This window comes from Condylura cristata, unplaced genomic scaffold, assembly GCF_000260355.1.
Source record: "Condylura cristata isolate star-nosed mole 26May11 unplaced genomic scaffold, ConCri1.0 scaffold00028, whole genome shotgun sequence".
In the NCBI taxonomy this organism is placed as follows: Eukaryota; Metazoa; Chordata; class Mammalia; order Eulipotyphla; family Talpidae; genus Condylura; species Condylura cristata.
The window spans coordinates 13,756,998-13,772,139 of record NW_004567129.1 but is presented as its reverse complement, the minus strand read 5'-3'; the positions used below and the strand labels follow the sequence as shown (position 1 = coordinate 13,772,139).

Here is a 15,142-nt window from a genome sequence, read left to right as displayed (position 1 = left end):
CTGTAGTTCTGGTTTTCTATATTTTACAAGTTAAAATCACTCCCCTCTCAACTGTTTGGGGGTTCCTCAAACTGCTTAACATGAAGCTTCCCTATGACCCAGCAATCCCAGTCCTAGGTACCTACCCAAAAGACACAAAAACACTGATTCAAAAAGTACCCGCACCCCCATGTTTATTGCTGCTTTATTTACAAATGGAAAAACATGGAAGCAGCCCAAATGCCCAACAGTAGATGACTGGATAAAAAAGATGTGGTACATATACACAATGGAATATTACTCAGCAACCAAAAAAAAAAAAAAAGAAACACATGTCTTTTGCAGCAACTTGGATGGAGCTGGAAAAGATCATGCTTAAGTGAGATAAGCCAGAAAGAAAAAGAAAAATACCACATGGTTTTGCTCATAGCAGGAGTATAATGGACTAGGCAAGAAAATAATAATAATGAACAGCCATATACCAGAGACATTTTATGGGGATGGAGTGGGGAATGGGATTAAAAATGGTGGGGGTAGGTAAGTGCACTGGACTATGGTGATGGCACATGGGTGATTTGGTGATGGGAAACCCACGGGGATTACAAATGAGATGAAAAAAAAAAAGTACAAAATTATGTAAAAATAAACTATTATATTATTTTTAAAATATTTTAAAATATACTGTACATTCCCATTTATAGCTAAGGTCTAGAACAGGAAAAACTAAACTAGAGTTTTAGAAAACAGAAGTAGTGCTTACCTCTGGGGTGCAGGTGGCTGGAAAGGAACACAGGCAACTTTGTGGGGTGACAAAAATACACTTTACCTTTCCTGAGGTGGTGGTTATATGCTATATACACTTACACACATATATATAGGAAGTGCACAAACAGCACCTAATGATGTAATTGCTTATGTTAGATCTTGGCAAGTGTTGAGTAAAACATCATTCAAGGCTCTGCTTTGGTTATAGGTTTTGCTCAGGTTCTCAGAAATGGACTTTTACATTTCAAAACTGCCTCCCAGTTTATCTCCCCTCTAGGTTTCTAGAATGCTGGTAGTGTTTTGAGTGGATTTTTGTGAAGTCAAAGAGCTATGTTCACTAATGATTTTTGCCTGCTTCTTCTTTTTAACATTCCAATTAAAAAAAATTCCAAACATAATGAGAGTTTGAAAGCAGTGGGAACATAAAGAACTTGAGCATGATTGAAATCTAGAAGGATACTGCTAATATAAACAGGAGACTTAGGCCTTAAGGGGTGGGGGAAAGACTAGGAAAAGTCTTCCTGTTATGGAAGAGGGGAATCCTGAGTTTCGCTATAATGCACTGGACAAGAGGACCGGGTGTGTGGGTAGAATGCCAAGAATGAGAAAACTGCCTCTGAGGGGGACAGTAGTGAGAAAACAGCAGCAGAGTTCAGCAATGACCCTTAAGGGATTCTAACTGACACTTACCAACAATCTGTGCAGAAGAGACATTCTTATCAGCACTGTCATCAACCTGGAACACAAAGATTGTTACAGAGAATGGTATCACTGGAAAAAAATACCAACACCAGTATTATTCCCTGGTTTTCAAAAGCCAAACAGCTCAGCAGAAGTAAAAGAAAGAACCTGCTCCAAAGAAAACATCCTTCTAGCCCTTGTATTTTTTCCGATATTCCAACCAGACAGGCACCATGCTGACCTCTTAACTGCCAAGTAAAGAAAAAGCTTACAGCACTATAACACCTCTGAAACCTAGTATCTTCACCTTCCATCCAAAGAGAAAGAACTAAATCATTCCACAAAACAAGTACTCAAATGTTGGTGATTATCTTATACCTCATTCCTAGAAAAGTTTTGGACAATCCTACAACATATTTCAGGCCACAACCTAAGAAAATTTCAGGTCCAAGGTAAAAATCAAGGGAAAGACACTAAGCAAGTTAGGGAACATTGATTGTTACACTTAGGGCATCTCTCTGTGTAATTTCCACAGCACGTGCCTAGTTTGTTTTCTCTGTAAGTTTATCAGATGGAGCAGGTCTCAAAGGCACATAGTAGCTGAGGAAACAAGGCAGGAAGAAAACAAGCCTTCTAATTATAAACCAAAGTTGTTATAATCACCTACAGTTGAGGACACCATTACCATACTAGCTATATATAGTAAGTGTTAACCATAAGATTAAATATAAACACCAGCTTACTGTGATTCTGTCTAGGCATTCCAAAAGAAAAAGTTAAGTACCCTACTGGAACTTTCTAATCTGCAGCTCTCCTCTCATTCCTGGCTTAATTGCAAATAAAGCATCACCACCAGTAATGCTGCCCCCATCACCACTCCACATTTCCAGGGTAACGTTTAAGCGACGTAAGAATCCAAAGCAAGAGGACTGTTGGTACTAGAAGTTGATCAAAATTTTGCCTTCCCTGTAGCCATCATTTTGCTCTCTTCACGGGATTCACTCTCCTGCTGCTTACAGAAGAGGCTGGGGCACTTACAGATTCATATGATGGGGGAGTTGCTGGTATCTGAGGTGGATGAATATTGGGAAAAGTCCCCATTGGCAATCCATTGAAATCTGACTGCAAGAGGAGAAAGGCAATATCAGAAATACTGCCCCCAACTTGTAATTTCGAGGGTTTGTGTATGGAAAGGAGAAATATATAATATATGTAATATATTATATATTTTAATACATATTTTTAAAAATCTGGAATGCTTCAGATTATATTTGGATTTACATATGATCAGAAGGAGTCTAGATTTTTAAAAATTCTTTAAATTACTAAATTAATTGTCCCTCTGTCTAGAAGGGAAAAATTCTATTCCGACATTTGTAGTAGCAATGATAAATAGCTTTTCTACAAAGGAAGCTTTTCTATCTAGTAATAAGTGGTTGTTACTCACTTTTTAGAAAAAGCTATTCCCATAACAGATCCCAAGATGTCCAGGAAACCTATGGATTTTCTGTGGCACCATCTCTCCAGATTTTCCCATTAACTACAGTTGAACCAAAAGATTTCCTGTGAATCCCAATCAGTACTATGTTCTAATGCCAAATGTTCTTATTGTTAAATCCTCTTGACAACCTACAATTCCTAAATTTATTTACAGAGCCAATTCGTCATTTTATTCGTCTCTACACTTCACATTTGTACTCATTTACACGTTTACTTACTGGTCCCTTCGGAAGTGGGTATGTGAAAGGAGTATTTGGAGATGGCATTGGCATTGGCATCGGCATTGGCATTGATACTGTTCCATCAGGTCCACCAACTGGTGCTGTGAATCCGCCCCCTCCTCCTCCTCCTCTTCCAGAGCCCCCTTTCTTCACAAAATCTGTGAATCCGACATCAATAAGATCTGCCTCTACCCCAGGAGGAGCTTCTGCCTGAGAGAAAAAAAGAAACCCATACTGTAAAACCACACTGCAGGCCAGGTTCCCCAGGAAGGTGTCAGGGGGAGGCTGCAGGAGGGAGAAGCTAGGCCGTGCCTGCTGCACTGCCCTGCCCCCTGCACTACCAGGATACTGAGTTGTGCGTAAGTTACCAGTTACCAGCACTCTCAAAAGTTCGGCAAATAAATCTGCAGGGAAAAGGTGCCTGAGTAGCAAACCAGAGCATCCCAACAAGCTACACTGTTGCATGGTTATTTTTTTTTGCACACTTTTTGCCCTACACTTGAGCCTCTGCAGGCAAAGTCCTTTTTTTAAAAAGTATCTTTGTATTGGCAGCTTTTGTGCAATGTCTGGCACATGGCAGGTACCCAATAAGTTTCAGGATCTGTTTTGGACTTAGGATATTTCCTGCTTGAACGTCATGAAGAACAGCAATAATGAATGACTTTGTAGTTAAATCAAGGTTTTTATTTTTTCAAGTTCTGTCACCCAAACAAACATGCAAATATGCAAAGACATAAAGCCCCCCACAAACCTGAGTTAGAATCTGGACACTTTTCCTTTGTAGTCTGAAAGAGTGGACTTACCATGACCACAGAGTCAGGCTCATAGGGCACATTGTAGTTCTTGGCAATTTCAATCAGGTATCTTTCCACTAGGATTTTGGGTGGGGCCTCAACACTCAGTTTGTGCATTAGCTGTGTAAGTAAAAGACCCATGGTTAGGATGAACTATACCAGCCAGGTTAAGCCTAACATGTCTAGCTTTGCTCCTCTCTTTTTTAGGTAAATGGAGGAGGAAATGAGGCTCATATCACTTAAGTAGGTCTTTCCACCACAAATCACAAGGGACCCAGAAGACCTCATAATCAGAGGTGCAGGTTAAGTTGACTGCACTGCCAGCAGAAAGCCACTTTCCCATTCTCATTATCAAATGTGCAGCCTAGACTAACTCAGCCATATAGAGGTATCCCAAGAGTCACCGCAGGCAAGAAAATAACCTTCCCCCCACCCTGGCCACTGCTTCATGTTTAACAAGTATGTTGGTTACCCGGTCATTCACAGTTCCAATTTGGTTGGTCCTACATAACTTGCCATATTCCTTGCTGTACTTGGCACAGAGCTGATCAGCAACCTATAAGGAAAACATAACAGTACATAAATGTGGAATCTGCCTAGGGACTGCTTCAAGCCTTCATTTCAGTTATTTCTCCACCTACAGAGCCACAACTATGCGCCAAAATCTACTACAAGCATTATGATATGCACTCAAAATATTAGTGTTTTACAGTCTCTGTGGCAAAGTCATTACTCAATCACATAACTAAAGTCCAAACAATGTTACTTGGTTAAGTGCAACCAAGGGAAAATAAACCATGCTATCAATAGTTTACAACAGAAGACTTATATCTGATCAGAAAAGTCAGTTAAGGTTTGTTGAACAAAACGATACTTCACCAAAGTGGAAAGGGTCAAGGGGAGGATGCTGAGCACTCCAGGGAAAGATGAGAGCATGTGAAAACAGCCTCTGGTGAATAAAAGGGCCAGTCATAGAGCCAAATAAAAACTCTAGTGCAGAGCCTGAGGGAGGAATGTGGCAGGAAAAGAAAGTAGAGGTGTCCACCTCCCATGTTAGGAGTCTCATTTCTATCATAAAAACAACAGAGCACTACTAAAGAGCTTTAAAACAAGGTTGAAGAAGGGAGGGTCCTCTGGTGGCCTAGGGGTTAGATCTTAGCACTATCACTAGCGAGGTCTGAGTTTGATCCCTGAGCTGACCCCATGTGGTGCAGCAGACCTCTCCTGTCTCACCTGCTGCTCCCCTCGGCAGAGTATTAGAATAAATCTTCCTATTCTGCCCCCATCTCTGTCTGGTGAATCCTCTCATCCGTCTGCACCACTGGTCTACACCCCAGTTCTTATATGCATAAATAAAAATAAATCTTAAAAAATAACATGTAAATTTTTATTTCATCTGGAATTAACTTTGTATACAGAAATATAAGAGAAATGAAAAATGAGACTGAAATTAAAAGTGTGTATAAGTAGTAATGCCTTCCCTATGACCTGGGAGAAGATAGCTGTACATCAAACACCCAAGAAGAAACTATTTACCAAACTATATGGAGAACTCACTAACAATAATAACAAAACGATACAGTCAAGCAGGCGCAAAAAAACGAAATAGACACTTTTCCAAAAAAGACGTAGAAGGCCCATAGACATGGAAGAAATGTTCAACATCAATTATAAGGAAAATATATCAAAGCCATGAGCTGTATCTTCTCACTCCTATGAGAATGGCAAAAGACTGGAAATAACAAATGCTGGTAAGGATGTGGAGAAAAGGAACATTCATTCATTCATCCACTGTTGGGAACATGAATTGGAGCAGTCTCTCCAGCTGACTCCATGAAAAATGGTATGGAGTCAAAAAATAAAAATGAATATGTGATCCAGGAATACTACTTTTAGGATAAATATGAAAATTGTAAATTTGAGAAAATTTAATCACTCTCCCATTCACGCAACAGGATTCACAACTGCCAAGTCATGTTATCAACCCAAATACCCATCAGTGGATTACTTCCTAATGAAATTGGGGAGCATGTACTCAGTGGGATATTACTCAACTATTTGAAAGGTGAAATAGCACCTATTGGGGTAAAATGGATATAAATGCTACATGAAATGTTAGAAAATGAAAGTTACCAGATTGTCTCATTCACTTTTGAAATAACTGAACTGTCAAAACAAGAATTCTTGAGTCTCTGTAAAAAATGAACTGGTTACCAGAGAAAAAGGGGAGGGAAGGATGGAAAGGATGACATAAAAATGAAAGGGTTGTGGCACTGGAGATCCTAGAAGGCTGAGTAAGGTAGGTACACATAAGAAGGCATGAAGTTATATTCTCAACATTATAATTATGTAAATGAGTGTCAAATCAATAAAATATGAGAGGAAAAACCAAGTAAAAGAAGTTGCCTCTATGCTCCCATTCCTCTCCAAAAAACCCTACCCTATCAGAATGCAGGTTTTTTTTTTCTCTAGGAGGTTAAATTAAAAGGACTCGCTCCAAGAGCAGCAGAGAGCACAGGAGTGCTGAAACTTAGCTATAAGTATTTACAAACCTATGAGAAAAAATAATCTCTTAAAAAAGTCTAAGAAAGAAGGAAATAATCATTGCAGAATGACAAGGAAACCTCAAAATATGGTTGTAAGATTAAGACAATCTCTAAAGAATAAAACAAAAAAGCAAAGATGTAGAAAATATGAGATAAAATACCTCAGTTGGATTTGTATCCTCCTAGTACCGTATCCATATTTTAATTTTTAAACATCTCTTCTGCTCTACTGTAAGCTACAAGTATGGCTAGTGCCTTACTCTGTTCACCATTATACCCTCCCCCAGTGCCCACTGAGCCCATTACTCTGCTCAGTAAAGATTTGTAAGATTAAAGCACATATCCATAACTTTTAATTAATGTTACTTTAACTTTATTGGTTTACAGTTGTATAAGAACTTGAGCTGTATATACTTAGATAACATTAAAAAAAAATACTAAGACAGTCCTGGGGCACATAAAAGTTTGCTCCTTTAAAAAATTATTTGAGTTTTCAAAAAACATTTTATAAAAGGTCTGAAAAGGAAGAAAAACAAATATTCAAAATTTATTTCAAAGGCAACTTGAGAGGGGCACAAAACATTTAGTCAAATAAGTGGAAATGATTTATGGGAACCAACCTTTTTAACAATATGAAAAACTACGTCCATGACTGAAACTGCTAGTACTCACTATTTTCAACTCTGCCACTTCTGACTGGAGTCGAGGAGCAGCCCAGATCAATGTAGACACAGATTCAGCCAGACCCGGATCTAGCTCCCTAAAGGATAAAAATAAAATTTAACATTCTATAAAACAAATGAACAAAACCCTAACATTTGTATCACATACCTAGTAGCCTCTAAAGCTACCTCACAAATCTCACCAAATTATCACAATAACTTTAGTCTTCTAGCCATTTTCATCATCCCCTTTTACTTTTGGGAAATTTCAAACTAAGGGGTGAGTCCAAGGTCAAAATTCAGAAATTTTGGGTATCAATATCCAAACCTAAGCCTCCTGATTTCAGATTCTATATTTTTCTCTCCAACAGATGTCTACATTGAGAGCAGGCCTTCAAGCAAATGGTAGAAAAAAGGTATTTGGGTACGTAAAGCCCCTTAGTATTATCTCCTAAATGTAAAAAGAAACCAAAATCACTCTCCTCCAATTAGCTCATTGACTCAAAATATTATACAAGATGACCAAGAGCATACTGTACTAAAGTAAACAATGATATATTATGCACTTTAAAGCTGTTCAAAGGACCAATCTCATGTTAAGTCTTCTTATGAAAAAAAGGTGGGGGCTGGCACAAGGAAACAGTTGGTGATGATAAATGTTTATTACCTTGATTGTGGTGATGCTCTACAATGGTGTATGCATATGTCCAAACTCATCAAACTACATATTGAAATATGTAGTTTTTCCTCTATCAATTATACTTCAATGAAGCTTGAATAATAAAAGACAAACTGTCTTACTTCATAGACTGAATGAGGCCAAACCGCGCCAACAGCAGGTCACAGTACAACTCCAGGATCTCCATGGCCTCCACAAGGTAGTCTTCTCGGATAATGTGCTCCACTCGGATCCGGGCGCGTTCATCTTTCCCAGCAGCTAAATAGTCAGCAATCTCCTTTCTTGCTTTCTGGGCCAGTTCGGCTAGGGCAAAAGTCCCACTACAGTCACACCGTAGTAGTACTCCGAGCCATGGTCTAGACAGCCTCCACCCAGAGAGAAGTAGGTATTCCTATCACCCTTGCTCAGTCTCCCTTAGCAAATCTAACCCTATCCCATCTAGTCTTTAACTTGCTACTTGTCTAGGTAACACTATTATTTGTGCAGCCAAAAACTTCCACCATGTTACTTACTCCACAGCAACAGAGTATGTCCCTTTCCCTGAAATAAAGTGATTCAGTCTAAGTAGTCACAAAGGGTGGCAGAAATGCATTTAAGTCTTAAAAAATAATGGGGTTCCCAAGACTTTACAGTACTAGACTGAATGAACAAATATTGGGGAGCTAGACTCCAATGACATATTTTAGGAAAGAAAATATAAGACAATCACACAGTACTTACTTTTTTTTTTCTCCAACAGTTTAAGACGATTTATGACTAATCTCAAATTGACTCGTAAACGCTCAGCTTTAAATCCAGAGCCCAGCATGCTGTGCTGTTCCTCCTGGGAAAAAAATAAGCACAGTGACAATTTTCAAGTTACTCTTGGCTCAGAAACTAACAGCAGTTAAAAAACAGATCATCTGACAATATACACCAGGATGGTTTCCTAGTGCCACTCTGATATTGACATGATGTGGCAAATGACAAGACCTTGTTCACATTTTAAAGGATCATTTTGGCTGCTATGTGGGTAATTAATTGGGGGATGATAATAATGCAAACAGAACCAACGAGAAGATTCTTTCTTTAGACCAGATGAAAGAACTCAGACTGAGGAAATTAACAATAACAGTAATAGAAGTGATTAGATTTGAGATCTATTTTGAAGGCAAAACTGAAAGAATTTGATGAATGAAAAGTGAGCATCTATGAATTGGTATAAAAGTGGTCTAATTATCCCAAAAATCTCATCAGGAGTAGTGATGGGGTAAAAATTAGATTCAAATTCAAGCATTAATTCCTCAAATCCTCCTACCAAGTCTTAGCCTTTGGGAAAAGGTGTTGCCCAAGATCACAGAAATAACATTAACCTCTCATATACAAAAAAACACACTGGAATCTAAGGGGAGATAGTGTCCAGTGGACTATAATGGACATTAGTGCCTTGGTGACAGATGTGGTATGGTGACACATCTGAAGAGGCAGGAACTTCTACCTTTGAATTATATTGTTAACCGACATTACAGCTCAATTTTAAAATACAAAGCAAAGAGAGAGAAACAAAGGGTGAAATGTCTAAGGGGGCAAAAAAAAAAAACGGTGGGGACTGGCACCCTTACAACAGACTATTACCAAATTTTCACTATCAGTTATAGTCAACAAAACCACCCCTCACCCACAACATTTTACTGTATACCAGTGTGTACCGACCACTGTGCATTCTATTTCAACACACAATTTCTTTTTCTCTCAATTCTGGACTTGAGCTTCAGAACATATAGTATCCAAACAAAAGCTAGGTCTAACAAAGTACCAAAGAATATGAAACCAAAGTTTATACAAGTTGACAGCACTAGGAATATTTGTATGCATACATATAAACAGAAAACAGCAGATTATTTTCCTTTAGTGAAATTATCTTCAGAAGACTTTAACCCACATTTAATGTAATCCCAGTCCCAGTTTGCAGTGGGGCTTATATGTACGATACAAAATATCTAAGATTCATTATACTGAATTATATTTATCCATTCAATAAATACTTACCGAGTGGTTCATGTCAGCAATTGGTTATATACTGGACATAAAAAGGCCCAATCCTTGCCCTCAAAAGCATTTATATTACATTGAAAAAATGCGATACCTACAGTACTGTTTGGCAAGGACTCTTTTTATCTAGAGTGATTCTCAAACAGAGGTGATTTTTACTCCCAGAGGACAACTGACTACTATAACTGGATACATCTTGTGTTGCCATCATAAGAAGAGTAGCTACTGGCACCTGGAGAGAGGCCAGGGGTGCTGCTAGTAACAGGTCAGTCCTCACCGCACCCTCCCCCCAAAAGTTACCCATCCCAGTGCATCAACAGTGTAAGATTAAGAATCCTATTCTAAAAAAAAAAAAAAAAAAAACTTGCTTAGAGATGTTATAGCATGCTCTACCCAGGAGAAGGAAAAGCCTAATTAAGCAAAGTCCTGAATGACAAGTAAGGTATTTACAAGGTAAAAAGATGGTATAACTGAGGCAGAGGGAGTGGGGGTGCTTATAAAATCCCAGGTGAGGCCCGCTCTGGTGTCACAATGGGTTAAAGCACAGCACTGCAAACTGGCCTTAGCCACTTCAATGGGAGTTTGACCCCCAGCTCCGGAGGTGACCCACATGGCGCAGCAGACCTCTCCTGACCCGCCCGCTGCTTCCCTCAACAGTGTACTTCCTCAGTCTGCCTGTTTTGCTCCCCACTCTGTCTCTGGTGAATCCTCTCCCTGAGCCTGCACCCCAGTTCTGTATGCATAAATAAACAAATCCTTTTAAAAATAAAATAAAATCCCAGGGGCTGAAGAGAACAAGACACTTTCTGAAATCACTACAGTTGAAACATGCCATTGTTTATGCTGTAACATGTCTCATGATCAAAAACCCAAAACTTCAATTGGACAATAACTATGTTTTAGTGCTAGGCAGATACAGAGTATCTTCATTCTCAAGCTACTCATAACCAGAGGTGAATGGAGAGTAAAAGAACAGTAGGGGAAAAAAGTAACTAATATTAGCATTTATTCTACCAGGTATTTGCTTGAGATTAAATGTCAATAACTAAGTGGTAAAGTAGAAAATAAAACTTAGGTGCATCTAAATTCAAAATCCAAGCAAGCTATCTTAATCACATACTACTATATAATTTTGCCATTAAAAACTGTAACACTATGTGTGGTGTGTGTGTGTGTATTTTTTTTTTTAAAGATTTATTTATTTGTGCATACAGAACTGGGGTACAGGCCAGAGGCTCAGGGGCGGTGAGAGGCTTCACCAGAGACAGAGTGGGGAACAGAACAGGCAGATCAACGAAATACACTGCTGAGGGGAGCAGCGGGCGGGTCAGGAGAGGTCTGCCACGCCATGTGGTCTCCTCTGGGGCAGGCGGGAATCGAACTCATGCGGAAGCGGCTTTAGATTCTCAGTGCTGTGCTTTAACCCACTGCGCCACCAGGGAGGGCCGTGTGTGTATTTTAATACCCTTGAACAAACATATTTTACTGCCTACTACACTGAGTTGGGTATTAGAGCTATAATGGTAAGGGGAAGAGAGACATAATTAACTGCCCTCATGGAGTTTATAGGCTAGTCAGAGAAAGTTACTCACCAATAGTAACTTAAAAAAAAGGTGCGCCCTCCCTGATGGTGCAGGGGGGTTTAAAGCACAGCACTAATAAGCTAAAGCCACTTCAGCCTGAGTTCAAACCTCACCCGCCCTGGAGGTGATCCACATGGCATGGCAGACCTCCCCTGACCAGTCCGCGGCTCCCCTCAGCAGTGTTATTTCATCAGTCTGCCTGTGCTGCTCCCCACCGTTTCTGGTGAATCCTCTCACCGCCCCTGCACCTCTGGCCTGTACCCTAGCTCTGTATATACAAATAAGTAAATCTTTAAAAAAAAAAAAAAAAAAGGCAACTATGGTTAAGAGCCACAAATAAGTAAGTGGTGCTAAAGGGTTTATAATTTGTCTTCCTCAGCCATGGCTGGATATTTCACAATGAGAAATATAACAATATCGGGTGGTTTGATAGAGTCACAAGTTAGGACAAAGTACCATGTTTTTTGTAAAATTAACAGTTCTGACATAAAAATCATCTCTTATTTGCATAAATTGTAAAATAATCACTAATAGCTATCATCATACATAGTTAGAAAATTCTCCTGAAGAGAATTTTTAGGTTTATTCTCTCAGCAATTTTCAAATATGCAATACAGGCTTAACAGTAGTCACTGTGCTCTACATTACATCCCCATGACTTACTTTAAATGTGGAAGTCTGTACTTTTTGACTACCTTCAGCTTTAGAGTTTGTAGCAAATCAATATGACTAGAATGATACTGTCACATACTGGGAAATTTTTGTATTTAAAATCCATTGTATCTTGAAATTTCTTTTTTCTCCAAGAAGGTATATGTACTATGCAACTACAGTCCTACGTTTGGGTGTTGGAACTGTACAATAGTTATAATACAACCCGAGCAATGGGTTGTACTATGACACACCATGAGGCACCTCATTTCAAGGCTTATACCCAGAGAGGCTGTGGCAGCAAATGTTTGGTTATAGCACAGCATGGTGTCCTGGCCTGTTAGGTGCTATCAACCTCCTTCTTCTTCCAGGTGGTGGCGATGACCCAGGAGGCTCTAGTGAACATTACTTCCATTCTGAGGCGCATGAATCCTGAATTGGTATCACATCCAACTGATGACACGACAGATGACCTCTCCTTCAAGTCTACACCGACGATCAGGTGATGGAGGTAGGCAATGCTGCCAAACATGAGTAAACCCAGTAGATATTCTCAGCTACTGTCCCATTTGGGAGCACAAAGGTGAAGAGGTTTTCTGTCATACCAGACAGCTTGTTGAAAGGTTTAATCGGCTTGTGGCATTGGCCTGGATCAGCCTTGTTGTGCCTGGCATCAGGCACAAACCTAGAAACCCAGTTGAACAAAATATTAGCATAGAAGGCAAAATGTTTTTTATCCTTGTCCTCGTTCTTGGTCAATGAAAGCTACATTTTGGTGTATAACTGCCACTCAGCTAATACTCTTACAGCGTACATACGGTACACTCCCTTGTAAGACATTCTGCCAGTTAGCCCAAGGCATTTTTCAGCGAGCTTATGGACACCAACTACTTTCTTCCCAGCATGAATGTTCTTATGTTTGATAAAGACTGGGTTGTCAGCCCGACATGCCAGTGAGTCATGAAATCTTGGCTATCAGGTTAATGCCATCAAGTCCCTGAGATAAACCTCAGTGCATCAAGTTTTGCAAGACTTGGAGCGAGGCAAGAGCCCTGTACCTTCTTGTTTGGGTCCCCCTCACTGGCAGACCATTCTCTTTAAGGTTTATCTGCAGTGGGAGACATCCATCTTTCTTCCCCTTCTGGGATGTTGTTGTCTGCAGGCAGAGCAGGTTTGGAGGTTGGCAAAGCCATCTCAAAGTTAGAGGCCCTCCAGATTAGTTTTGGGCTTGCCTCTGCAGACTTTGAATATTCCTTTCTTATAAAATAAGTTATAGGACAAAGTTAGGTATGACTACCATATTGCAGTTATGGTAGTCATAACTGCAGAAAATATGACATGAGAAGGCTCTAGAAGTCAATATATAATCAAATATATAATCAAATTCTTAAAATTATTTCAGTGAGAGCGCTAAGTGTACTGTATTTTCACACAATAAACTGTAGCCAGGTATTTATGAATGAAAGACCAAACGCATCAAGCATAATACACAAGTACAGGTTCTAGAATTCAGAGGTTTTCTTGAAAAGACTATAAAAACTGAAATGTGTAGGCATTATTAAAGTACCTTTATTTTTCAATAAAATTAATGTATGAAACATGACAGAAATTCACAAATACTACTTTTTACTGAAAGTTCTTCTTCAGGGCTTTGAGCACTCCTGAATACTTTTATCACTTAATAGCTCTACAGTCTTTATAACAATTGTCTAAAATTCCCAACTAATAATCTTTTTTATAAATTCCCGATTATTTTGACAATTATGTCATATAAACAATGCTGAAATTAGTATTCAAGTGCATACCACTTCTGCATTCGCAGTTATTTTACTAGGTTACACTTTTTTGTTGTTTGCTTTTCTCTTAAGTCAAGAGATTACATATAATTGAGACTTGATTTTGATGATTTTAAAGGAAAGAGAACTTAAATTATGTAGACTAAAGTTGGGGGACTCTGAACATTGAGATACCAAAGGCAAGAAAAGAAGAGAATGAAACAGCTAATGCGGACAGAATAATAACTAAAAGAGTAATGACCTTAAAATGTAACACTGCCGCTGAGACCTCAAAACGGCCTTCACGCCAATAAAAGGCTGTCACCAAGTCCTCCTATCCCAGAAGATGTGTTTCTGGAAAACTACACAATCAAGATTTTCCATGAACTGTTGGTTTGTAGGTACAAACATAAGCGGGAACAGGGGGGGAAATAAAAACCTCAAGAGAGTTAAGACCAACTGTTAATTTTCCTACTCAGAGTGAAAGTGGCCGTCCCTTTCCTACTACCTAATCATTTAACCAACGCTCGGGATCCCGGCCGCTCAAACTTTATGGGGGTCGAGTTTCAAGTCTTCGCCTCCAGCACCCGGAAAAGGGGCGTCGACAACTTAAAGAGGGTTTAAGCACGGGGCCTCTGGCGCCTCTCCAGACAAGCAAGGGTCTGAAAAACAGGGCAGAGGCCGCTGCCTCCTTCAGCGAAAGTAAAAGGCAAACTGCTTCCAACCAACGGGGGCCCAAGTCCTGGCGGCTCAGAAACCTGCCCAGGAGCCGGGGGCGGCTCTCAGACTCAGCGGGCCCCGGCGATACCAGCTCCCCGAAGTCTCTCAGGGCCGGAGACACACGGTAGGGGTGCCGCCGCCGAATGCCGGCCGAGCTGTCAATGATCGGCGTCGGGGACCAAGCAGCCCTGTTTCCTCCCCTGGGAAAAGATGCCACCGAACAGAGCGAAGAGCAGTAAAGTTTCCGGCTGCAAGAAGCCAAGCGGCTCGCGGCCCTGCCACGCCCATGAGCCCAGCACTGAGCCGAGGTTCCTTCGACCTGACCCTCACATCCACGATCCCTTTCTCTTCATAAGCCAGCTCGGGGCCGTTTGAACCCCGATCGCTAGCCCTAGTTGAAAGCTTCTACCTCAGAAACACAACTGGAAGGGAAACAAAAGCCCTCAACGCTAAGGATGTCACACTCACCCGATCGAAAGCAGGCGTAAAAAAACGGCAAAGACGGGCTTAGGAAGGAAACCTCAACACTCAAGATGGCGGCTCCGTCGGCCTCAG

The 15,142-nt window shown here is 40.2% G+C and overlaps 1 protein-coding gene across 5 annotated transcripts in view; it reads right to left on the bottom strand.

Moving 5' to 3' along the window:
* Window positions 1–15,142, bottom strand: part of IST1 (increased sodium tolerance 1 homolog (yeast)) — a 20,202-nt gene extending 5,060 nt beyond the window's left edge. For 2 of the 5 annotated variants that reach the window (XR_001145892.1, XM_004690412.2), the window contains exons 1-9: window positions 15,056–15,142; window positions 8,548–8,650; window positions 7,950–8,130; window positions 7,159–7,246; window positions 4,413–4,496; window positions 3,950–4,060; window positions 3,144–3,356; window positions 2,464–2,547; window positions 1,435–1,480 (exon numbers count right to left, since the gene is read on the bottom strand). Coding sequence is in view for 4 of the 5 variants with exons in the window: in XM_004690412.2 (XP_004690469.1) it covers window positions 1,435–1,480; window positions 2,464–2,547; window positions 3,144–3,356; window positions 3,950–4,060; window positions 4,413–4,496; window positions 7,159–7,246; window positions 7,950–8,130; window positions 8,548–8,635 (895 nt within the window). In the remaining variant the exon portion in view is untranslated. Of the gene's footprint in view, window positions 1–1,434; window positions 1,481–2,463; window positions 2,548–3,143; window positions 3,357–3,949; window positions 4,061–4,412; window positions 4,497–7,158; window positions 7,247–7,949; window positions 8,131–8,547; window positions 8,651–12,104; window positions 12,778–15,055 lie in introns of all 5 variants that reach the window. The other 3 variants (XM_012730700.1, XM_012730701.1, XM_004690414.2) reach the window with 3 other exon arrangements.